Source organism: Siniperca chuatsi, linkage group LG6, assembly GCF_020085105.1.
Source record: "Siniperca chuatsi isolate FFG_IHB_CAS linkage group LG6, ASM2008510v1, whole genome shotgun sequence".
In the NCBI taxonomy this organism is placed as follows: Eukaryota; Metazoa; Chordata; class Actinopteri; order Centrarchiformes; family Sinipercidae; genus Siniperca; species Siniperca chuatsi.
In genome coordinates, this window is record NC_058047.1 from 1095081 (window position 1) to 1118975 (window position 23895).

The following is a 23895-nucleotide window of genomic DNA, read 5'->3' on the forward strand; positions in this document are numbered from 1 at the left end:
CTTTACATTTTAATAAAACACAGATAAGATAGCACAAATCAAACAGATGATCAATAATCAGAACAGACAGGAAGATCATTCACAACGTTTTCACAGCTCGTTCAGCTGTCAGAGTCACAACAGAGAGCCTCTTTGGATCAATATCTATGAAATGATCAAACTGACCTGTGTGGGGAGACGTTGGATCCGAGACTGTAAAACCCGGTTCAGTGTGTGAAGTATGACATAAACTTACGATTGTACAGTTACAGCTTCAGCAGTTTGATGTTTCACGTGTGTCCAACGCTCGAAGACGAAGAGTCGAGTCTGTGAAACCTGCCGAATGCTGCTCACCCTAAAATCCTTTAGATTAGTCTGAGTTTAAATTTTATGAGCATTAAGTCATAATCAGTATCATAAAAAGCTACAGAAAGCTCATCGACCCGTTAAAGGAACGCCGGAGGAGACAGAAGGAAGAATAAGACGGAGGAGTAAAGTAATAGAAAAGGGCAGCAGGGATCTGACTGGTGGATGTTGTGTTTGATCTCTTTAAAGGGATTTTAGCATCACGGCTCGATGAACTGGAACAACATGAAGAAAAGTGCGTTCCAGAATAAACCTCCAGAGAAGAAAGCGGCTGCAGAACCTGCCTGAGATTATCACGTTTCTAAGTTTCCTTCAGTCTCACAGTGATCCAGAGACAGCTGTCTGTCCGTCCACGGGTCCACTGCAGACAGGAGCTGCTGACTGCTGGTTCGGCTGCTTTAATGGGGACAACATGACAAAGTGTAAACTAATGTAGGCTGAACAATAATAGGGCTCATAGGAGAGTAGCAGCACCTGCCTGTAGCACAACAGCACATGTGATGAGCTTTTACGGAGTCTCGCTCTCCTGATGGCTTTCATTTTTTCATCTCGGTTACTAAATATCCCCCATATGTTGGCGTTAGCATGTTTAAAGATTAGCAGAAACATTTTTGACTTCCTCCGATTTCACACAGAGTTGATAAAAACAAAAAGGTACGAGCCTGACTTTTTAAAATAAAAGAGCCAGATATTTTCGAGCAGAGTTTTATGCCGATCCAAGCAGTCTAAGTGCCCCAACTGTGAGTCACGTAACAAAAACGAATGGGACTTTTTAAATGCGGAACCAGGGGCGCATTAAATAATTCCTCCCACTTTGCAACTTCATGTCCTCATAATTTTATTTTCCAGCAAGTAACAGGTGAAGCAGTTGTTCTTTTCCTTCATTTATTGTGCTCTGACTAAAAGATTCAACTGAACACTATCTCTATTTTCTCGATAAATAGTACCAAATGACGTAGTTCTTTCCAGTAAACGTCTGAGGAAATTATCAAGAAATTATGTGTAATAAAGTGCAACCCGGGCTGTTTTTTTTTTTGGCAGCGACTCTGAATGAGATCGTGTGAAGGCAAATCAAAGCTGCAGGGTTTCCATTCAGACACTGGTAAAACATATTGGTGCTCATAATAATAATAAAACAACAAAAAAAAATACATTGTTAATTTCCAGCAAGATCAAAAAAATAAATTACAGTTCATCTACAAATAAGTACCAAAAATTAAGACAGTAATTATGACATAAAAAGCTGAACATAAAGTATTTTGCACTTGATTGATATGTATAAAGTACAGCGTCCCGCTGAGACCGAAGCTCGGCTCTGAACACACCATTTTGTTCTCCTTTCGTTGTTGAGACCGACGCCTACAGCTGCTGCTAAATAGTTCAATTACGCATCTAAATATCGGAACACAGTACGGCGGGATCATGCTAGACGTTAGCAAAACTTTGCTAACACACAACTACCTTCGCGTTGTAAAATCTTTAGATTGAAAGCAACAGTCTGACATTTTGGTAAATCCTCTTGTTCTCTGTCTAAACAAAGGTTGGTGTTCGGCAGCATTTCATCAAATCCACTCATCGAATCTGAATCCCTTCTCAAATATATTTAGGTTAGCTATCAACATTTGCAGGTAACAAAAGCCATACATTAATACAACTCAGATTAAGAGTGCAATGGCTAAAAATTAGGAACCTGAAGTCAATTAAAGCAGCTCTTCGTAAATTCAAATGTAGCCTCGTTCTAATGTACGAGTTTTAGTTTTATTTACAGCCACTAACTGCCAGGTGCAACCGACAAAGCTAACGTTAGCATGCTAACATCTGAGTAAAAAAAGTCTTGATAAATGCTGTTTAATAATGATGTAAATCTTGAAGATTTTAAATTACATTTCACAAAAATAACAACATATCACGAAACGTTATGCTAATAACTTTAGTTAGGTTAGCATAATCAGATATTTCCCGCTCATTATAAACTGTATGAATGCTGCTAACTCTGAAACACAGATTTCTCCATGTATGCAGACAGAAATATTACATAAATACAGACATTTACAAAGATTTATCTTTTGCGCCTCTAAAACTGTAATGTTTGAAAGTTGTGCTAGTTTATGATGCTACAGTGACTTCCTGTTTACATAGTTGATTGCTCCTGATTGGACAGCGCTACAGATGTTTTCTAGCAACAGATTTACACATGACTAAAGTCTTGACTCGCTGAGACGTTTCTTAAGTTATAATGACCTGATTTAGTTAGTCACTAGTTAGAAACTAGTTAGTCGTTACTGAGAGCTCAGGAAGGATTTTATGTGCAGCTACCTTAAAAAAAAAAAAAGGGGTGAGGACGAATATATGTATTAGAGATTTGTTAGCTTTGGAGCTAATCTAAGTCTTTTTTTTTCCAAAATGTAACCGGCTATCAGAGGACAAAGCCAGAAAAAGGTCGTGTTTAGCCTAGCTTAGCACAAAGACTGGAAGCAGGAGGAAACTGTTAGCCTAGCTCCATCAAAAGAGGGAAAAAAAAATCCAATACCTCCAAGTCTGTTTGATTTACAGGTTGAATGTTGTAGAAATAGAAATGTTAACAGGAGACATTGTGGTTTTTTCAGCTGTTAGCATTGGAGCTATTTGTTCAGTGACTGCGCACACATCTCTAAAGTCCCTCAGTATGACACTGAATACCTTTTTGTTTTTTTACACCTTAAAATACCATTGATTTACCCATTACTCTGGATTAATTAAGCATAATGGGTTGTAATATATTAAAATTGTTTCATTGGGTTTCCTGTATGGAAATAGATATTATTTTATACCTTAAAAGGGCCTTAATTTTTCAATTATGGTGAATATTCAGAGATGGCTTCAACGCTATTTTTCAACCCTTTAATCCATGCAGAAACCCATTAAAAACCCCTTAATATATTAGAATCTATTAATTGACCCAAATATGAGGTCAACCCTGTAGCATTTTCCATGTAACAAAGCCAACCTTAATTTCCACCTTAACTTAAGGTAGGTTAAGGTTCAAATTCAGGGGTGCTTTGAGTGTTAATTGGCACATTTTAAGGTGTGTTTGCCCCCTAAAAGACCCTTAATCCAAGAAAACCCTTAATATAATAAAAGCCTTAATATATTTAATAAAATTACAAGTTTAAGAATGCACTGCAACATGTAAATTAGACAAATTTGGAGTTGTTTGAAGGTGGATCTTTTTCTCTCGAAGGAGCTAGGCTAACAGTTTCCCCCTGCTTCCAGTCTTTGTGCTAAGCTAGGCTAAACACGCAGAGGTGAAACTGAAGTCCATCTGGAGACGACAGAGAGCAAGAGAGTTTTACTAAATGTCGGCCTGTTGCTTTTATTCACGCCTGCTTCTAGAAAGCCTTTTTTTATTATTTTAAATCTCCACGGAGACCATTCGAAAATGTTTCTCTCCATGGTAACAATCACGTGGAAGACGCTATCTGTTGCTGGGGGCGACAGGGGGTCTCCAAGTCCTGAGAGTCACATGAGTATTTAACATTTATATAATTTTATGTGGATTTTACATGGATTCATTACTGAAAGAAAAATCTGAGTTTTTAAACTTTCATTTTTAATATCTGTATGTTCGTGAGTGTATGAGAAATTAAATGTTCACCACTGGATTGAAAAACAATTACACCTAATTTCTATCAAATGATGGCACTTTTTAGAAGATTAAAGCACTTTAACAGGCTGAATTCTCTGATTTAATGGTATTTAACGGATGAAAAACTTCAGGAAATGTTTGCGTATATAGAAAAACTTTGATAACCAAGTATCTCTCCATCACGAAGGAACATTTTAATGTCGTCTGTTATGGAAGAAAGTTTTAATTAAGGCTCACTGTTTTCGATTTTTACAGGTTCTGATGAGCAAAAACTGAGCAAACCGGTCCAGTCGTCATCATTAAAGAGATTTGTGTTACATTAAACACTGCAGGTTACACGGTTTAATCATTGTTTAATGTTCGAAATAAAAACCTGTTAATACCTAGATTTTCTTCGAAAAGTAAAAACCGAAAGCAACGAACCCGAGGGGACGATCCACCGCAGGGAGCGTGTAAAATCTCATAACCACGTGTCACAGTGGATTTCCCCTCTTTTCCTAAATGTGCTTTTACATTTTTTCATATGGAAGTCTGTGACTGCCAATATTAAAAGGAAATTATTCAATCAAATTGAAATTTGAATCGACAAAATTTAAATTACAATTGTAAAACCCAATTGTCATTGTCATGTTTGAAAATGAAAAGTACCTTTTTGACGGCTAGCTACTTAGCATGGCACGTTAACAGATCTAATGATCGGTGGTGTTTATAGTTTACACACTCTCCTGTCTGGTGGTTTCCACACTCACAATAACTGCTACACGGTGGCTAACGGCTAACCAGTCTTTTACCACAGAGGAGATGCTAAGCTAACGTGTGCAGCAGTGTCAGTCACATCTTTTTCACCAACACTTCCCTTTTGTTTCTCTGGATTATAAACATGATTTTTTCACCCGTGAAAACAAACCTCCTCGTCTGTGTCTGTAGAGTTGTATTAACTAGTGCAGGCTGGATTTAAATGTCACTCCATCGTGACTCCATATTGACAGTTATTTGTTTTAGGTTATATTCTGAACAGGAAGTGGATCTAATAACAGAGTTTCTCAACCTTTTCCGGCTTGTGGCACCATGTTTAAGAGTCTTAAGACTGAAATATGCTGACAACTGATGCACGGATTTGACATTCACGGTGCCCCACTGACGCTCATGATCCTGACTTTTCATCTAGCGCCACCATGAGGTTGACAATCGCGGCTCAGACTAAAATATCTCAACGACTATTTGATGGATTGCCGTGAAATTTAGTTCATGTTCCCCACAAGATGAATTGTAATCAATTTTAGGATGATGAGTATTTATATATATTTATAACAATCTGCCAATTATGTGAAAATGTCCATCGTTATGTTACGTTATAGAGTTTAAGGTAAATATATTGTTCGACTTAATGTTTTTTTTTTTTTTTTTTTAATCAGGTCATTTCAATTTGCTTTTTGACCAAATACTTGCAAAACGAATGACATTCTCCTTTTGTTGTGTTAAGTGCGAATTAGCAAATGTTAGCATGCTAACACGTGAAACTAATATTCTGAACACGGTAAACGTCACGCTGCATACAAAGTCAATGGAAAGACGCGAGCAGGTGAGCACAGATGCTAATTGGTTCCAGACAGTTGAAAATCAACTCACGCTAAAAAAAAAATGGACTTATTCTGAGGCTTTATGAACGCACTTCACAAATGTACAGAGGCGAGACAAAAAAGGAGAACGCCGGGAGGGAATTTCCTCATAATCTGCACATTAGATTGATATTTCTTGTGTGTGAGGGGAATATTTGTCCCGATGATGGTGCTTTAAGAAAAGTCAGGGGTTACAAAAATCTTTAAAAACGATCATCCGGGGAGCAGAATTTTACACAAACTGCAAATTTCATGCAAATATGTTCCAGTAGCTGTTGAGATATCGCAACGAGACGACCAGCCAAGATCACCTGAGACCGTCCTCGGACCCAAACAAATACAGACCCAGACCCCAAGGTTGAGAAACTCTGTTTCAGGTACAGAATGTGTTGAGACACATCTGGCCATGCTGACATCAGTGTGTACTGGTTTCACCCACCAGTCTGCCCACACAGGAAGTGTGTGTGTGTGTGTGTGTGTGTGTTGGCACCGTCTGATGCTGTTTCTTTTTTTGCACGTTGGGAAGTTCAGAGTTCACGATCCGTGATGATTCGTAGTCCAAGAGTCAAAGTGTGTGTGTGATTTATCTGATCCTGTCGCAGGAGCTTCTGTGTTTATATATATATATATGTGTGTGTTAGTGTGTGTGTGTGCAGGTGATTCATATTTGTGTATGCTATCAGGTGTGTGTGTGTGTTATGACAGGACGTCCAGCGTGACGGTTCCTCTCTGCTTCTTCAGGATGGCGACCGCCTGCTCGTGTGTCGCTCCCTGCAGACTCTCTCCGTTCACCGACAGGATCTGGTCGCCTCGCTTCAGACGCCCGTCCACCGCCGCCGCGCCCTGAAACACACACCAACACGGCGTGATAGTGCCACGCCGGCGTCCCAGTGAGGCTGCAGCGTTCACTGAGCCTCGTTCTGACGTCAGTGTTGCTAAGCAGAGTTTTATCAAAGTAAAAACCGGTTGCACCTCGTGAACTAGTTCTCACGTAGAGATTAGTTGTTGCTAAATATTTACAGCCAGGTGCAACTGACAAAGCTAACGTTAGCATGCTAACACCTGAGCCGTTTAGAGTGAAGAGTAACAGAGGTGATCTGGGGTTCGGTCGACGTCTCTGACCTGAAACTTAAAATAAATAATGTAAATAAATGTTTAATAATGACGTCAGTCTGGAAGATTTTGAATAACATTTCACTAAAATAACACACCACACCCTCAAAATATGAAACGTTTTGCTAAAAACGTTTGGCTAAATGAGTAAATAACGTTAGTTAGCTTAGCATAATTGGATATTTCCCTCTCGTTATAAACTGTATGAATACTACTAACTCTGAAACACTGATTTCTCCATGTCTGCAGACAGAAATAAAACAAATACATTTACTAAAGATATTTCTTTTGAGCCTCTAAAACTGTAATGTTTGGAAGTTGTGCTAGCTTGTGATGCTACTGTGAATTCATGTTTATGCAGCTGATCGCTCCTGATTGGACAGCGCTACAGATGTTTCCTAGCAACAGATTTACACAAGTAAGTACGGAGCTGGAGTCGGGCCCTGGTTAGCCTAGCTTAGCACAAAGACTGGAAGCAGGTGGAAACAGCTAGCCTGGCTCCGTCCAAAGTTCGAAGACAGGTTCTGACCTTGCTGAAGACGGTCTTGACGTAGATGGGCAGGTCTCCATGCGGGCTGCCGAATCCTCCGACGATGCTGAAGCCGAGTCCCTCAGAGCCTTTCTCCAGACTGATGCTGCGGGGCCGCGGGCCCCTGAGGAAGAGGAGGAGGAGGAGGAGGAGGAGGAGGAGGAGGGTCAGATTCAGGTTAGCGCCACCTGTCATTATATGTGTGTGTGTGTGTGTGTACTCACTCTGGCTCTGCTGTGAGTGTGTCAGTGTTGGCCGACAGACTGGAGCTGCTGGACAAACTCTCCACCTGAGTGGCGATGGCGCTGATGTTGGTGTCCGCTACGACCTGACACACACACACACACACACACACACACAGAAAGATATTTAGTTGCTTTAACTGAATTTAACTGATTCAATTCAAAGCGGCATCTGTTCTTCAGCAGCCTCATTTATGATATAGTTTGGGTTGTCACCATTTTTCATATTTTACAGCATAAATACACGTTTGCAGCTCATTTAGACGGTAACGGATGCTTTGTGGTTTTACTTTACTCAGTTTAATCACTGGATTACCCCACGACGTCTTTTATCTGGACGTCCTGAGCAGTGCGCAGACCACCCTACATGCGCGTTGAGTCGGTAAACTTTATAAAGCACGTTTTGGCCCTCCGTCCCCGCCAGGAGTCGGAGGCCTCCTGCGATCTCTCGTTTGAATGTCAGTGTAGTCGATCTCACGCCACTGCTGTTGCCATTAACCTGTATTTATACCGATTCTGTTAGGCGACCTTATAATTATAAAATAATGATTTTATCTGTCTGTATCTATCACGCTCGTGCGGTTGTCTGACAACAGAAACAGAAAACTACTATATTTAATACTATAATTCAGTTGCATTTAAAGCAAAGCGCCGGTGACCTCAGAGAGCAGCAGCCTGTGAAAACAGCTGCGTGATGTCGTCTGTGGCCTGCTGATGTCACAGTGACATCATCCAGCTTGCGTTACAAACCGGAGGTGTGGAGTTCGAAAAGATGTGGCTGTTTATCAGGCAGGGAGGCTCTAATGAAAGACCCTATCCCAGGTGCATTGTGGGAAATGTAGGATCCAGTGTTTCTGGACTAAAAGCAGGATATCCCCCCAACAAAAACACAAACAATACAAAGTCCTGGTAGTAAGAATTCACAGCATTAACGATTCATACTAATGATTGAAAGCAGCAAGTAGTCGACTACAAACAAGAGATGGAAAACAACAAAAACATGATATATACTGTACGAATGTTTCCACATCTCCAAACACAAAACCCCACATTTATCTCAAGGTGTAAACCTTCGTACGTAAGTCTCTGGATACGATTTAAACCTCTTAGTAAATCAGATTTATTGTTTTGAGGTTTAGTTACCTCATGAGAAGTTTAAATTATGCCGGCCCTCGCAGCTTCACAGATTCGCTGCACAGATTCTGTTTTAAATCTAAACACTTTTTGGAAGTCTAATAATAATTACTGAGGTGAATTACTTTATTGGCCTAACTAACAGAACTTACAAAGCTAAAGCAGAGAGCCAATTAAAACACCAAACTATATAACAGACAGACTGACAGTAAAATATAAAACCAGTCATTATTTATTAACATTATTAATAATAACAATAATGTATTAATCCTGTCATGAGAAAGCGGTCAGTTGGGCTGCAACTAATGATTTTTTTCATTACGGATTAATCTGCTCATTATTTTCTTCATCAATCCAATTATTCTATATTGTAGTCACAATTAAACGAAGCTCAAAGCGACACCTTCAGATGTCTTGTTTTGTCCAACCAACAAACCTTAACATTATTCAATCTGCTCTACTTTAAGGCAAGAAAAGGCAGAAAACTCTCACATCTGAGGAGCCGAAACGCTGAAATGTTTCAGGCTTTTTTGCATCAAACATGACTTAAACAATTATTCAGTTATTAAAACTGATTCATCGTTAAGGCTCAGTTTTTATAAACTGTTTTTTTTTTGTTTTTTTACAATGCATTATGTTTTAAAAGTTATTCATACGTTTTGTCAAATCTTGATTTGTAAAGTAACTCGTAACTAAAGCTGTCAGATAAATGTAGTGAAGTAAAAAGTGCAATATTTGCATCTAAGATGTAGCGGAGTAGAAGAAGAAAGTAGCACAGAATGGAAATACTCAAAGTAAAGTACAGATAGCTGAAATGTGTACTTAAGCACTGTACTACTTGATTAAATGTACTTAGTTCCACCACTGCTGATGGGTCACAGAATATGGTGTAACACCGGCAGCGTTACCTTCAGGCTGATGTTTCCGTAGCTGTTCTTCAGCATGGTGACGACCTCGCTGTGCGACAGACCGTCCACAGACTGACCGTTAATACTGACGATCCTGTCGCCCACCTGCACACGCACACACTTCAGTTAGACCAACTGACATAAGTATTTATTTATTTATTTAATTCGTTGCATTATTGTGTGTCCCGTAATCCCATATGGGATGGGCCGTTATAAACTAACGCACAACCACGTGTGTTTATGTATGAATCACGTATGTGACTCAGTCTACCTTGAGTCTGTGCGTCTTGGCGGCGACTCCGTTGGCCTGAATCATGGCGATGAAGATGGGGATGTCACCCAGCGGGCTGCCCTTCCCTCCTGCTATACTCACCCCGAGGGAGTCACCGACACCCTGAAGGGAGAGAGAGAGGGAGGAAATGGAGACGTTATTTCCTCACATCTAACACGGGAGATTATAGAGCTGCCCTGGTAGATTTTAGACTTCAGACCTTCTCCAAAATGCACTTAATAATAACTACAGTAATTCGCTTATGTACGGTTTTTGATCACAACTTGAAATTTGACAGTAACACAGATGAAATAGTTTTAAAAAAAGTGCCGGTGTTACACTGTATTCTGTGACCTGAATAGGAATTTCATCTGTGTTGACCTTATACACTCAGATATTAGATACGACATTTTTTAAAGCTTTGATAGGCCAAAATTTAAAACTTGAACAAAGTCGCGGGCCAACATTGAACAAATGAACCTTTTAACATGAACCCAAACAAGTTTTGCTTTAACGTTGAATATGGAACCACACAATATACAGTCCCCGACAACATTATAGGGAAATGAAAATATTTGAATTGACATTCGCCTTGAACTAAATTTCAACGTAAAATATATTTATTTTTGATATTATTTTTATGTATTTTTTAGTTTTCTATATGATGCAATTTCTTTTATAAAAAGATTTTTTTTTTTAAATCTAGGGAAATTAATAATTTATTGACTTTCCGTGCCCAAGAATTACATCTGAACACCCACCTGGCACGCTAACAGCGAGGCTTTTCACTGAAACTCACCGCTTCATAGTGCCGTCTGATGTTGTGCTCCTGAGTTAAAGCCACGTTGGCTCCACGTACGAGACGAACAGGTGTGTCTTTACACAGGTAAACAGGTATTCTGCCTCCAAAAAGCTGCTGTTTCCTTTCTTTCCGCCATATTTGGGAAGGGGTAGCGCGGCGACAGCTGTAGCCTGAGGTCGCTATGACTGCTGTCAGAGAGGAGAGGGCGTTTCTGGGTCCTGTCATGATTGACGCGCCAAAACAACAGCAGAGCATTATGGGATTTGTAGTATTAGTGGTGAATGCGCTGTATAATACCAGCGGGCCAGCTCTAATAGTCATTTGGTATTGCCTCGCGGGCCAAATATAATTACACTGCGGGCCAAATTTCAATATCATTGAATACGGTGTAACACCGGCAGTTTCCTGAGGAAGCTGAACTCGTTTGGGGTCAAGTCCAGACATCACGGTGGCGTTCTACAACCGCTCCCTTGCAAATTTTATTACTTTTTCCGTGATATGTTGGTACCAATCACTAACCATCCAGAATAAGAAGAGTTTACATAATATTGTCAGTACATGTCCCAAGATCACGAGTCCCCCTCTAAGGTTTCTGGCCTCCATATATATATATATATATATATATATATATATATATATATATAGTAGTAATGCACTCCTCAAAAGGCCATTAAAATCTTAAAAACTTTTTCCAGGCCCGAACTTCCCAGCACCAATTCCCATCACTGGCATCTTGCTTTTTTTATACTTTTTAGTATTTTTAATTTATTGTATTATTTGGTCCTGTGTGTATGTGTATAGTTTATCTCCTCTGCTGCATGTACTTTTTCATGGCCCCACTGGGGATTAATAAAGTTATTTAATTTAATTGGATTTAAGTGAGGATGCAACAAAGGGATCATTACTTCTCATTATTTTATTATTAACGTTGCTGCTGCTGCTGTGTGTGTGTGTGTGTGTGTGTGTGTGTGTGAATTTTACCCTTGTGATGTCCACTGTACGGATGCCAGCATTTACCCCTGCGCACACACACACACACACACACAGAAAAAATAACAGTGATCAACATTTAACCAGTCAGAAACGAAAACAGAAGTGTGTCTATCAATATCACATATTATAGTCTGTAATGCAAGATTTCTTTTATGGGCACAAAGAAACGCCCTTAACAAATCCCTTAACTTAACTTCCAAAGCAACTTTTCAATGGAGGTGAAAATCAATACATGGCTTTAATGCTTAAGTTTTCTTACCCCTTAAAACCCCTTAAACCATACAGAAAACACATTTAAACCCCCTATTAGAATCCATTAATTAATCCAATAATTATTCTTTTAAAATACCTTAGTTATATTCATTTACCTCTTAAAACACCTTAAAATGTGCTGAATAGCATGAAAGACACCCATTAATGCAGTTTGGTAAAGGAACATTATTTTTTTTTTAGCCCTTAAAAACCATTAACCATGCAGAAACCCCATTAAAAACCCCTGTAATGTATTAGAATCCATTAACCGTCCATTAATTAACCCCCTAAATATGTCATTTTATTATTTATTTTATTCAGGGGTGCTTTTCACTGCAAGTGGTTTTTATCTCTTAGAATCTACCAAACAGCATGAAAGCCAGCTGTAAATCTAAACCTTCTTTTACTTACTTAAAAAACCCTTAATCCAGCACACTTAACATATTACAGTTCATTATGTGGTCGTCAGGTTTGATCTCTGTCCTACAGTAACTCTACTGTCCGCTAAATGTTGAGCTTTCAGTGAAAGATCAGGTCACCCGGCTGACTGCAGGACGGATTTCCCTGAATGTTGGCATTTTCCTCTAAATGTTGAGCTTTCAGTGAAAGATTGAACGTCGTGCTCAGGATCACTTCAGCTGAAAGCATTTTGAACTTTAACCCCGACTGCTGCTGACTTTTAAACGCGTGTTCGCTCAGGCTCAACTTCTTGCGACGAACGAAAAGCTCGAACCTGCAGAAGGTTGTTTAAACGTTTCCCCCGAAACTCAGAACTTCACCTGTGCTGTTGGCGGGGGAAGCGATGTCACCGGCGGACTTAATGTAGTTGTTGAGGGGCAGGGGGCCGGTGGAGGTCGACGTCGGGGGTTCAGAGGTCGTGGGGTCACACGACGTCGGGGTCCGCGCGAGGGGCGGAGCCACGACACCTGAGCTGTTCCCGCTCACATGACTCATCTGGGACAGAGAGAGAGTTTATATGCAAACGTACCAAACCAGCAGGTTGTTTCTTGTGTTCTTATGAGTCACACAGATGTAGCTGCTCACCTTTAAACACATTTTAACTTTAAGAGAGAGAGAGACACTAATATGCTTCTATACTTGTGAGGACCCACACTGACATTACACATTCCCGAACCCTGAACTTGATTCTAACATTGACCCTAAAACCAAGTCTGAACCCTCAAACAGCTCTTTAAAGAGGCGAGGACCACGCAAAGTGCCGTTACTCTCAATGTCTAACACTCAAACTGGTTCTCACAAAGATAGACCAACAATACACACACACACACCTGGCTTCCTTGTGAGTTGCGTCTGGATGAGCTCCAGGATGCAGCTTTGAGTCGTCCGAGCTCCAACAGGACCGCACCCCGAGCACACTGCAGAACACACACACACACACACAGGTATGATACACACCTGAGTCCATGAGCAGCGGGCGCAGCGTATCACAAGGTGAAGTGAGGACTCTGATAACGGCGCGTACGGCATTAACAACGTGCTTCATCGCGTTCTGTTATATTTATGTTGTGCATAACCTTGCGTCAGTCGGGGATGATTTATACTTCTACAGACACAGGTACACAGACCAGTATGTGAACAACGCTGGAGGAGTTATGGCGCCCACGGGGAAATCGGAAGACGAGTAACATCGTACAGTAAAACTACAGAAATGGAGGCTGAACTTGTGGACAAACGCTGTAGGCTTCGACCACTCAGCGGCCTCGTTTTCCATCACCTGGAGAATCGGCCGTCTGACCTAACTGGCTCCAGAGAATGCACATTATACAGGTGTGCAAGAACTTTCACACCTGGAGCGTCCTGATCGCCTAGTGGGTAAGAGGCGTGCTATGTAACAGCATATAGTGTCCACAGTTCGATCCCTGCCAGGGACCTTTGACCCCGTGTTTCCTGTCCACGTCTACACTGTCAACTAACAAACTGAGGCCGTTAAGTGAATGAACTATTGTGTGTGTGTGTGTGTGTGTGTGTGTGTGTGTGTGTGTGTGTGTGTGGTACCTTCAGTATGGCGGCGACAGCTTCCTGGGAGGCGTGTCTCGTGTCGTCTCCATTGACTGACAGGATCTGATCTCCCTGCATCAGACGACCGTCCAGCTCAGCAGCGCCCCCTCTGACCACCTCCGAGATAAACACACCACTGCCACTCCTAACACACACACACACACACACAGAGTTACATGATTTTAACCCAACAACAACAGTAACACACACACACACACACAAGTTGTCGTTGTGTATCTGTGCGTTGGTTGTGGTTTTTAAGGCGGACCTCTTCCCGACGATGCTGAGTCCCAGCCCTCTGCCGCTCTTCTTCTGCAGTTCCACCTTAAAGACGTCCAGGTTCTCCTCGTCTCTGTACTGAGCCTCGTCCCTCAGCACCGTCACACGAACCGTCGCCGGCGTCTGGCGCAGGGCGGCGATGGCCTCCTCGTGGGACGCCCCGCGGAGGTCCACCCCGTTCACCTGCTCACACACACGGAAATAAAAACCAGTCCTGGCGTCGTCCTCTGTGCGGCCATATTAACGACTCCAGACCTCATACCAGCAAAAACATGTGATTGTTCTTCTGCCGCCTCATGAATATGATCAGAATCTGTTTAATTTGGAGTTTTAGAAACACTGAAACCATCATTCAGGCTTTTCCTCACATCTGGACTAACTGCACAGCTCTCCCGGTGGACGTAAAGCAGCAGAATGAGGCTGTAAACTCGTATCTTTATTAGATTTTTTCACGTCCGCACGTGAGATTTAGATTCTCTAAAATAACACAATTATTCAGCTGACGCGTAACATAACACTCATATGGGTTCAAAGGCTGAGTGACCACATCTGGATCCATCTAAAATGTAGTTTACATGGTTTTTATTTCCTGAGACCGATAAATATTTGATGTCCATTTAAATGGACACTGACTCTGACGGGTTTAACGTCTTTACACAGTTTTCTCTTCATGGTTACTCCCCCCTTATCAATTTGTTCTCGCTACCTGATCAACATTTTATTGTTCTTTTTTTTTTTTTTTTTAAACATTTTTTATGTTTGCCTTTTTGTAAAGCACTTTGTAACATGTGATAAATAAACATTATTATTATTATTATAATTATTATTATCAGCGACAGCAGAAGCGAATGCATCACCAGTTTCTGTCCAGCAGAGGGAGACGTTTACATTTACCAGCCTGTGACTTCATCTCTCCATGAAAAGCACTTAAAGTCAAACTCGCCATTTTATAATCCATTTGTCATAACACTGTAGTATGAGCACCATTAGTACCAGCAGTATCACCAGTAACAGTACAACATTTGCCCTATTTACTACTCTTGAATAGTAAAAAACTGCAGTTTTTTCTCTGCAGCAGTTACTGAACAGTCTAACTGCTGTATTAGTAATGTGTTGCAGTATAAGTACACGTAGTAACAGTATTAGTTACAGCAATAATACTAGTAATGACGGTGTTAACAGTAACACGTCAAGCTGACCTTTATTATTAGGAATTCATGTCAAACAGTGTAAGAAACATTCAAAACAGACGACTCGGGAGTATCAGCAACAGTACTACCAGTACTGTAGTACTGTGCGAGTACCTCGAGTATCTGGTCTCCTGCCCACAGTCGTCCGTCTCTGGCTGCAGCTCCTTCCTCGTACACCTCGTGGATCACTATGGCGTCCTGGTGGAGAGACGCAGAGAAACAATAAGAGAGAGCGAGCGAAGTCATTTCAGCTCTTCCAGCTGGTTACTGTGTGTGTGTGTGTGTGTGTGTGTGTGTTTCTGCTGATTAACTGTCACTGAGCTGCTGTTTTATGAAGCACCGATCAGCGGAAACTGTGATATTGAGGCGAAGTGCTGCTGATGAAGCTGATGAAGCTGATGAAGCCGAGAGCGCGCGGCCTCTTTACAGCAAAGCGAGGTAACGTCAAACCAACAGAACACCTGTTAAGGAGAGAAACCTTGGGGCTTCATTGTTACTTCACTCCCACCAGTGCAGGATGAAGCTACCATTAAAGAGTCACTGTTTTCCAGGAAGTGAGAGTTAAAAAGTCCATTTCTTTGGGTATTTTAGTTAGTACGCAAGCAGACATCAGGACGACAATCAGAACAGGGGGCATTTAATCAATATAACATCCCATAAGACGGTGTAGTCCCTCATTCGTCCAGGAGTGTTCGATCGTAGAAAAGGTTTCAGTCGCAGTCGTCTGGACGCTGTTTTCAGAATCAAGACGTTTCGGCTCCCATCCAGAAGTCATTCTCAATTGTGAAAAAATGGACCGGGAACTCAGAAATTTAAGCTACTCTGTGTTACATAAGCCCCGCCCTCAGGGAGGAGTCTACCTGAGTATCTGTTGATTAGCTAGTTTCACCTGAAACTGACCTAATAGTTTCCTTGATGGCCCAGTAATCAGTAATCAGGCCTATTGTTTTCTGGCTGCACCTCCCTCATCACTGTTAAGTACCTGATTAGCATGTGATTGGCTTGACCACGGTGTTAACACACTGTGGTAAACTTTGGGCAGGTTGAATCTCAGACCACCATTTCTGTTCAAAGAGGGGTTCTCTTTTTTTTTTTTTTTTTTTTTAAAAATGGCTTCCTTGACGCCCCGTTCAAAACGATATAACATCCCATAGTATCCCAGAGTATCAGTGCACTGCCCATAATTAAAACATGTTTATCTTTTACATGTTGTTTTTCCATTTTTAACTTTAATTTTTGCTTTTATTTATCATCAGTTGTGTTGGTCTGTTTCCTTTTGAGACGCGACAGCTGTGACCCGAGTTTCTATGAGCCAGAGTCCAGCCAGATGCACGAGCCTACCGTCCAATGAGATTTCAGTGAGATCCTAATCGTAACACAGACAGGTGTGAAACTATAGAGGCTGCTCTGAAGCCGAACTTGGTTGTTTGCACCTGTTATACATTTAAAAAGTATGAAGGTGAAGAAAACAAACAATGCAAAGGAAAAGTGAATGAACTAAACACCACCACAGGTGTGTATGTGTGTGTGTGTGTGTGTGTGTTACCAGCTGTGTGTCTCTTCCTCCCACTATACTGAGTCCCAGTCCGGATCGACCTTTACAGATCTCCAACAGCGTCTCCTGACCAGGAACCACCGCGCAGCATGACGGGTCTGAGGAGGAGGAGGAGGAGGAAGATTAGTTTCTTCCTCTCTTTTGAATGGAAGAAATTTTCTGAATCTACCAGATTCTCCTGTTTTTCATCACAGAGGCACGATGTTTGTACCTGCACATTATGGAGGGAAATATATCTGTTTGTATTTATTCAGTTTCGTCTCTGCAGAGGTCTGGACCTCTGTGGCTTTCATCACAGGCTGCTCTTCTTTTGGTGCTTTTTGTAAATCAAAGAAACATCATTTTAAATTCCCCCGTGGACATCGAGTTATGTTGCAGCCGTAAAAACGGGAAAATAAAAGCGAGTGAGTCCAAATCTATTTTGATCTCCCAGTACAGATGTGCAGTGTGCAGATTTAAATATGTGTTTGTGTCGGTCTGCCAGAGGTGGAAGAAGTATTCAGATCCTTTACTTCAGTAACAGTAATGCATTAAAGAACAGGAAGCCCTGGTGATCTCTGTGTGGTCCTGGACATGTTTAGCCTAGCTTAGCACAAAGACTGGAAGCGGGGGGAAACTGCTAGCCTAAGAGAAGCCAACAAAACACCAAAGCTCCATTAAAGAGTGTTGATTTACTGATTGGAAATCTGGTGCAGATCAAAAATAACGATCAGGTTTGTAGCTGAAGATTTCAATTCTGATGAGATTAAATTTAATATTAGATAAAAAGAAATACTATGTACTATATGTACTGCTCTTCATACTGCAGTACACTCTTTTTACTGCGACAGTATACAGTTTTATACTAACAGGAAATTACGTGATGTCTTGTGTTGTCAGATGTCAATCAAACTGAGACGTCAGAATAACGACCCTCACAAGTATAGAAGTATGAGTGTGTGTGTGTGTGTGTGTGTGTGTGTGTGTGTGTGTGTGTGTGTGTGTGTACCCCTGTTGGCGGTCTGCAGGTCGGGGCTGATCAGAGGAGGAGATGCTGCTGTCTGTTTACTGCAGCTGCTGTGAGACCTGCAGGACTGGACACACACACACACACACACACACACACAGATCAGATTAAAGTTATTGATCAGCTCAGTGAAGCAGCAGACAGAACAGAGGGAGGATACAAACTGAAACTAAAGAGAGAAAAGAAACATTAAATATCATTATTCTGTTGTTACCTGCTGCTCCAGCGATGCCCTCGGAGCCAGCAGCTCGTTTTCTGAACACTCAGCTTTCGGCCTCTGCAGGAAGCGCACACACACACACACACACACACACACACACACACACACACACACACACACACACACACAGGGTCAGGGAGGATGAAGTAATTTTAATATCACCTCAGAAACTTTGCATCTATTTTAAATCTTAGTGATGCAGAAACTGTTGTGCATGCTTTTATCTCCTCACGCCTCGATTACTGTAACAGCCTGTTCACTCGTCTTAATCTAAACACTCTGACAGACTGCAGACTGTACAGGACTCAGCTGCTCGGCTGTAAACCAGGACCCAGAGCTGCGACCACATCACACCTGGTTCAGCCTCTTTACATCGGCTCCCTGTTGGTTTCAGGATCAGACTGTATTTTAGACCTTGTAGTCCCTTATGAACCTTCACGTAGTCTGAGATCTTCGGGCAGGGGTCTCCTGTCTGTTCCTGAGTCCAGGATGGAAACTAAGGGGGACAGAGCTTTGGCCATCAGGGCCCCGAGGCTCTGGAACAACCTGCCCGAAGACATCAGGCTGTCTGAGTCAGAGTCTTCGTTTAAGTCTCGTCTCAAAACACATTTTTATCAGAAAGCAGATCCTGATTTTACCTGAACTGCTTATTTTATTGCTTTTGTGTATTTTATTTCTGTTTGTACTGTGTTTTGATAGGTGCTGTATAAATATAGTTTTATTATTATTATTATAATTTTCACCAGCCGAGAACATGCAACAGATTTTACAGTCAAACTGACTGATGATTATTACAAAAGCATTTACACGTTCGTACGTAAAGGCGAGCTGCTGTAACAAAGAGTTTCCCTTCGGGGATCAATAAAGTATTTCTGATTCTGATTCTCCTCGGCCGAGCTTCTTCATCCTCTAACACCGATGTCCTTCATTTGCAGCAAAGTAACGGCTCGTTATTGCTCACCGCTATAATTAGTCACTATAATTATTAAAAAGTACTCCGATCTTTTACTTACAGTAGGTAAAAGTAGTAATAGTAGAAATACTCTGTTACAAGTAAAAGTCCTGCATTAAAAATGTTACTTAAGTAAAAATACAAATAATATAGTAAAAGTATGAGCATCAAATGATAATAATAATGTATTTATATAGTACCTTTCATACACAAAATGCTGCTCAGAGTGCTTTATTTAAAAAAAAAAAAATATATATATATATATATATATATATATATATATATATATATATATATAAATTTAAAAGAAAAAAGAAAAAGGAAAGAGCGGACGATATAAAGCTAAAAAATGTGAATTCATTTAAAGAGGAAGTGAAATAATAAACAGTTAAAGAAAGTATAATAGAATCTAAACTTTACTAAACTAAACTTTAGGGTCGTCACTCTGAACTTATTAACTAACAGAGAGTGTAACCAGTGGTGAAGAGTAACTAGTACGCATTTCCTCGAGGTACTTGTACTTTGAGTGTTTTAATTTAATGCTACTTTCTTCTTCTCCTCCGCCACGTCTCAGAGGGAAATGTTGTTTTTACTGCGCTGCATTTATTAGGCACCTGTAGTTAAAAACCTATAATGAGCATATAAAACACAATGCTGTTATACAGCAGGTTAAAGTATAAAAAATGAATAAAATGAGCTCTGCTGCAGCCAGCTACAACATTAACATGCATCTTACTGCATCAGTAATAATACTCTAATAGTATAATATATAATATATAACAACTGCAGAGCCCATTTTGGCTGCAGAGTGAGCTCTTTTATACTTTAAGTACGTTTTCTTGATAATACTGCTTTTGAATGCAGGACTTGAAACAGAGTATTTTTAAATTGTGGTATTGTTACTGTTCCTTAAGTACAGGATCTGAGTACTTCACTGTGTGTAACTGAATGCGTTCAGTACCTTTCTGAGGGTGTCGCTCTCTCTCAGACTCTTGGGGGCGCTGTTGCTTTTGCCGCTTCTGTTCCTGTTGTTGTGTTCTGCTTCGTCACTCGTCGCGTCCTGTTCAACAGATCGCACGTCAGTTTACACTGTCAAAGCTCTGCGGGGGGGGGGGAACTCAGCACAGAGCCCCGACACACAGAGGGGTCGAGGGTCACTCTGAACCATCAGTACGTAAGTGAATTACTTCATTTCACCTCTCAAACCCAGAGTTACAAAATGTTCCCGTGTGTAAGGAAAAAGTTATAAAAAGCCGTCTGTACAGGCGGGTTTTAAAAAGTGTTTTAAAATGTGTCACCTCTCCAATGTGGAGGATTTCGTTTTATTAATTCGGGTGGTAGGCAGACAGCTCAGGTAACACAATGTCATGAAAATGCGGCGGCCATTTCCTGGCGCTACGATCGGCAGCCATCTTCGGACGGGCAGGCGTAAAAAGCAGAGAGCCGGTGTGATCCAGCCGGGACTGGACAGGCTGCTGCATCCAGCCGGGTAAAAAGCGACGCAGCAGTCAACGTGAGAGGAAATGAAGATCATTTGCTTAACTCTTTCGGGGGTGGAATATTAGGGGAACATGTTTCTGAGTTGATAATAGTGAGAGAGAGAAAGAAATCACCACAATCAACAGGATCCATCCAGATATTCAGAGAAGTGACTATATTGGAGTTGATTTAAACTGACCGGTGCGTCCGACGACGGGTGGAGCGTCAGGCTGCCGGGGTGGCGGGGTCCGTCTGCGGGGGCGGAGACACCGAGAGGAGCTGGACAGACAGACTGACGCACACACAGAATATAAAAAGGTCAGTCTACAGGTGCCTCTCTGGCTTTGCAGCGCCATTAATGTCTTTTATCCAGACTGACTCTTAGACTCTCACTCTCCTTTTACCGTCAACAATAAGTCCTGTTTTTTTAAAGCTGACACTGAATGTTTGGTTGGAGGCTAGTAAATAATTAACATTACTTAAACAGCAACATTCAAACAGAAGAAGAGATAAAAGAGCGATACAGATGCATGCTGTTCTCCCCTAAAACCACAAACTGTGTTTTTTACATTTCTGTTTGTGTTCAGATTAAACCAACGAGATCCAACATGTTAACTTGGGAGCTTTAGAGGTGTTGGCAGGTGTATTAATGAGCTTTGGACAGAGCCAGGCTAGCTGTTTCCCCTTGCTTCCAGTCTTTATGCTAAGCTAGGCTAACCATGAGAACCTGTGCAACATAAGACAGATGCTAAAATATAATTTCTATTATTATTGCGGACTGAGGAAGGGTATCGTGAAATGTTTCGATACCTGCGCCAATACAATATCCGGGTTTCTAAACGGATCCTTTGATGCTTTCACACCTGTAATTCAGTTCATTTGATCTGGAGGGAAACATAAACCTTTAGTTTCTTTTGGTTCTGGTCCAGTTCATGTAAACAGGAAGTCATACAGGCTGACGGGACAGTTTGGATGATTCTGACCGACAGCAGGTCAGTCTGCACTTTAATGCTTCTAATGTGTTTATTTATCTTCTCTGGAGCCACAAAGAGCTCGCAGAGAAATGACTGATCATCAGCTTTGTTCGTATTATTAGACGGCAAACCGGCCGCATGATACGAACAACGACAAACAGGTAGAGACAGTGAGAAACAGAGAAGTCTTGTACAGAAATATTACCGTGGGATCACTGTCACTAACTTTTTAATGGACTTAACGGGCTTCTGAAATCACGCTAAAAACACTAAACTAAATCCTGCGTTTGGTTCGTTTGCTTTCACACCGCAAACGAGCCGAGACCCTCCTCCTCAGGCGGCCTCGGGTTTGATTGACAGCTTTGACACCAGCCTTAACGAGCCGAGCCGAGCCGAGCCGAGCCGAGCCGAGCAGGCAAACGCTCCAGAGGTCATCTGAACTGAACCAAACAGGTCAGCTGTGAAAGCAGCAGAATCAACAACTTCTTAAAACTTATCTTTTAAATAAAGATTTTTATTAATGCTGCTGTCAACAATCTGGACACAAAAGACTAACACAGGTGGACAGGCACGAGACTGCACACTACACGGCCAAAAGTATGTGGACAGGGATGCCATATATCTGTATCTGTGGGCTGAATGTGTGTGTTGTTACCTCAGGGCTGAGGACTGGGGGAGGAAGGGGAGTCGAGAAGGGGGGGACGGCCATCTGGTTTATAGCATCTTCACTTCTACAGAGAGAGAGACAGAGAGACACAAAGAGAGAGACAGAGACAAAGAGACAAAGAGAGAGAGAGAGAGAGAGAGACAGAGAGACAGAGAGAGACAAAGAGAGACAAAGAGAGAGAGGGAGAGAGAGAGACAGAGAGAGACAAAGAAACAAAGACAGAAAGACAGAGAGAGAGACAAAGAGACAAAGAGAGAGAGACACAGAGAGAGAGACAGAAAATGAGAGACAAAGAAACAAAGACAGAGAGAGACAAAGAGACAGAGAGAGAGAGACAATAGTGACACCTGGAGAGCACATCTGTACAAAGACATACCAATAAATCTAATTAATTCAGATCAATGCGTTTAAAACGAGATGCAGAGCTGCAGAGATGCAGAGCTGCAGAGATGCAGAGCTGCAGAGATGCAGAGCTGCAGAGCTGCAGAGATGCAGAGATGCAGAGCTGCAGAGATGCAGAGCTGCAGAGATGCAGAGCTGCAGAGCTGCAGAGATGCAGAGCTGCAGAGCTGCAGAGATGCAGAGCTGCAGAGCTGCAGAGATGCAGAGATGCAGAGCTGCAGAGCTGCAGAGATGCAGCGTGCCGTGTTGAAGTTGATCAATATCGTCCTACAGTCAGGATGTTTTCCCGACATCTGGTGCAAAGGGCTCATTTCCCCTTATTCATAAGAGCGGGGACAGATGAGACCCCGGTGACTCCCGAGGCGTCCGTGTCAGCGGTTGTCTGGGTCAACTGTTCTGTAGGATTCTGAATAAAATCCTCCAAGACTCCATCTTGAGTAAAAAAATCAAATTGGCTTCCTCCCAAAACACCGCACCACCGACACCCTTCACACTTTAATCACCAAACATGGACACCAAACAGGAAATGGTAAGATAATCGCTTGTTTTATTGACTTCAAGAAAGCTTTCGACTCTTTTTGGCTCTATCACAGACTTATGCGTGATCTGGTTAAATCAGTGTGTTTGTTAAAATCGGAGACAAACAAACTGAATCCGTCACCCAGAGCAGAGGTGTTCGTCAGGGCTGCAGCTTTATTTAATGTGTATATAGATGAACCTGCTGTACAGCTGGATCAGTGTGCTGCTGCTGGCCTCTCCCTCCCAGACAGAGGTGAAGCCTCTGTTTTACGCCGATGACCTTGTTCTACTGTCTCCTACTGAACAAGGACGGCAGCGACAGCTGGACGTAGTAGGAAAGTGCTGTCAGACCTGGGCCCTGGCAGGAAATACGAAGAAAACTAATGCCGTGATTTGTCAAAAACGCCCCAGATGCCAGGAGAACAAATACCAGTTTACCATAAATAATATCAGTGAATGACCTACACACACACACTTTCATAAATAAAAATGTTGCAGTGTTTAGTTTTCACTTTTTGTATTTTAAACTGCGAGTCTACAATTTATTATTATTGTTATCCCATCTTACTTATCTGTATATATTTTAATATCACAATTCTTCTATTTATGTATGTTTTTATTTTACACTTGCTTTGGCGACGTTAACATCTGTTTCCCCGTGTAAATAAAGCCCAGTTGAATTGAGAGAGAGAGATGGGAGGACGGGGGGGGGACAGGGGGGGACGGGGACGGACAGAGAGATCCGTTCAGTTTTGGCTGCAACATGAAAACAGAAAAGAAGCAACAAAAACAAAAACACA

At 41.6% G+C, this 23895-nt stretch overlaps 1 protein-coding gene across 7 annotated transcripts in view; it reads right to left on the reverse strand.

Annotated features, from left to right (window-relative positions):
* Positions 1 to 1216: 1216 nt before the first annotated feature.
* The window catches only part of patj (PATJ crumbs cell polarity complex component), a 135591-nt gene continuing 112912 nt past the window's right edge, over positions 1217 to 23895 (reverse strand). For 6 of the 7 annotated variants that reach the window (XM_044198942.1, XM_044198936.1, XM_044198939.1 and 3 more), the window contains 17 exons: positions 22163 to 22238; positions 20733 to 20825; positions 20016 to 20114; positions 18097 to 18159; positions 17865 to 17949; positions 16868 to 16974; positions 15436 to 15519; positions 14121 to 14314; positions 13850 to 13997; positions 13123 to 13209; positions 12613 to 12787; positions 11570 to 11607; positions 9787 to 9909; positions 9516 to 9620; positions 7456 to 7559; positions 7232 to 7355; positions 1217 to 6432 (listed from right to left, as the gene is read on the reverse strand). In XM_044198942.1, coding sequence (XP_044054877.1) covers positions 6286 to 6432; positions 7232 to 7355; positions 7456 to 7559; positions 9516 to 9620; positions 9787 to 9909; positions 11570 to 11607; positions 12613 to 12787; positions 13123 to 13209; positions 13850 to 13997; positions 14121 to 14314; positions 15436 to 15519; positions 16868 to 16974; positions 17865 to 17949; positions 18097 to 18159; positions 20016 to 20114; positions 20733 to 20825; positions 22163 to 22238 — 1852 coding nt within the window. In that variant the 3' untranslated portion in view covers positions 1217 to 6285. The remainder of the gene's footprint in view (positions 6433 to 7231; positions 7356 to 7455; positions 7560 to 9515; positions 9621 to 9786; positions 9910 to 11569; positions 11608 to 12612; positions 12788 to 13122; positions 13210 to 13849; positions 13998 to 14120; positions 14315 to 15435; positions 15520 to 16867; positions 16975 to 17864; positions 17950 to 18096; positions 18160 to 20015; positions 20115 to 20732; positions 20826 to 22162; positions 22239 to 23895) is intronic. The other variant, XM_044198943.1, reaches the window with a different exon arrangement.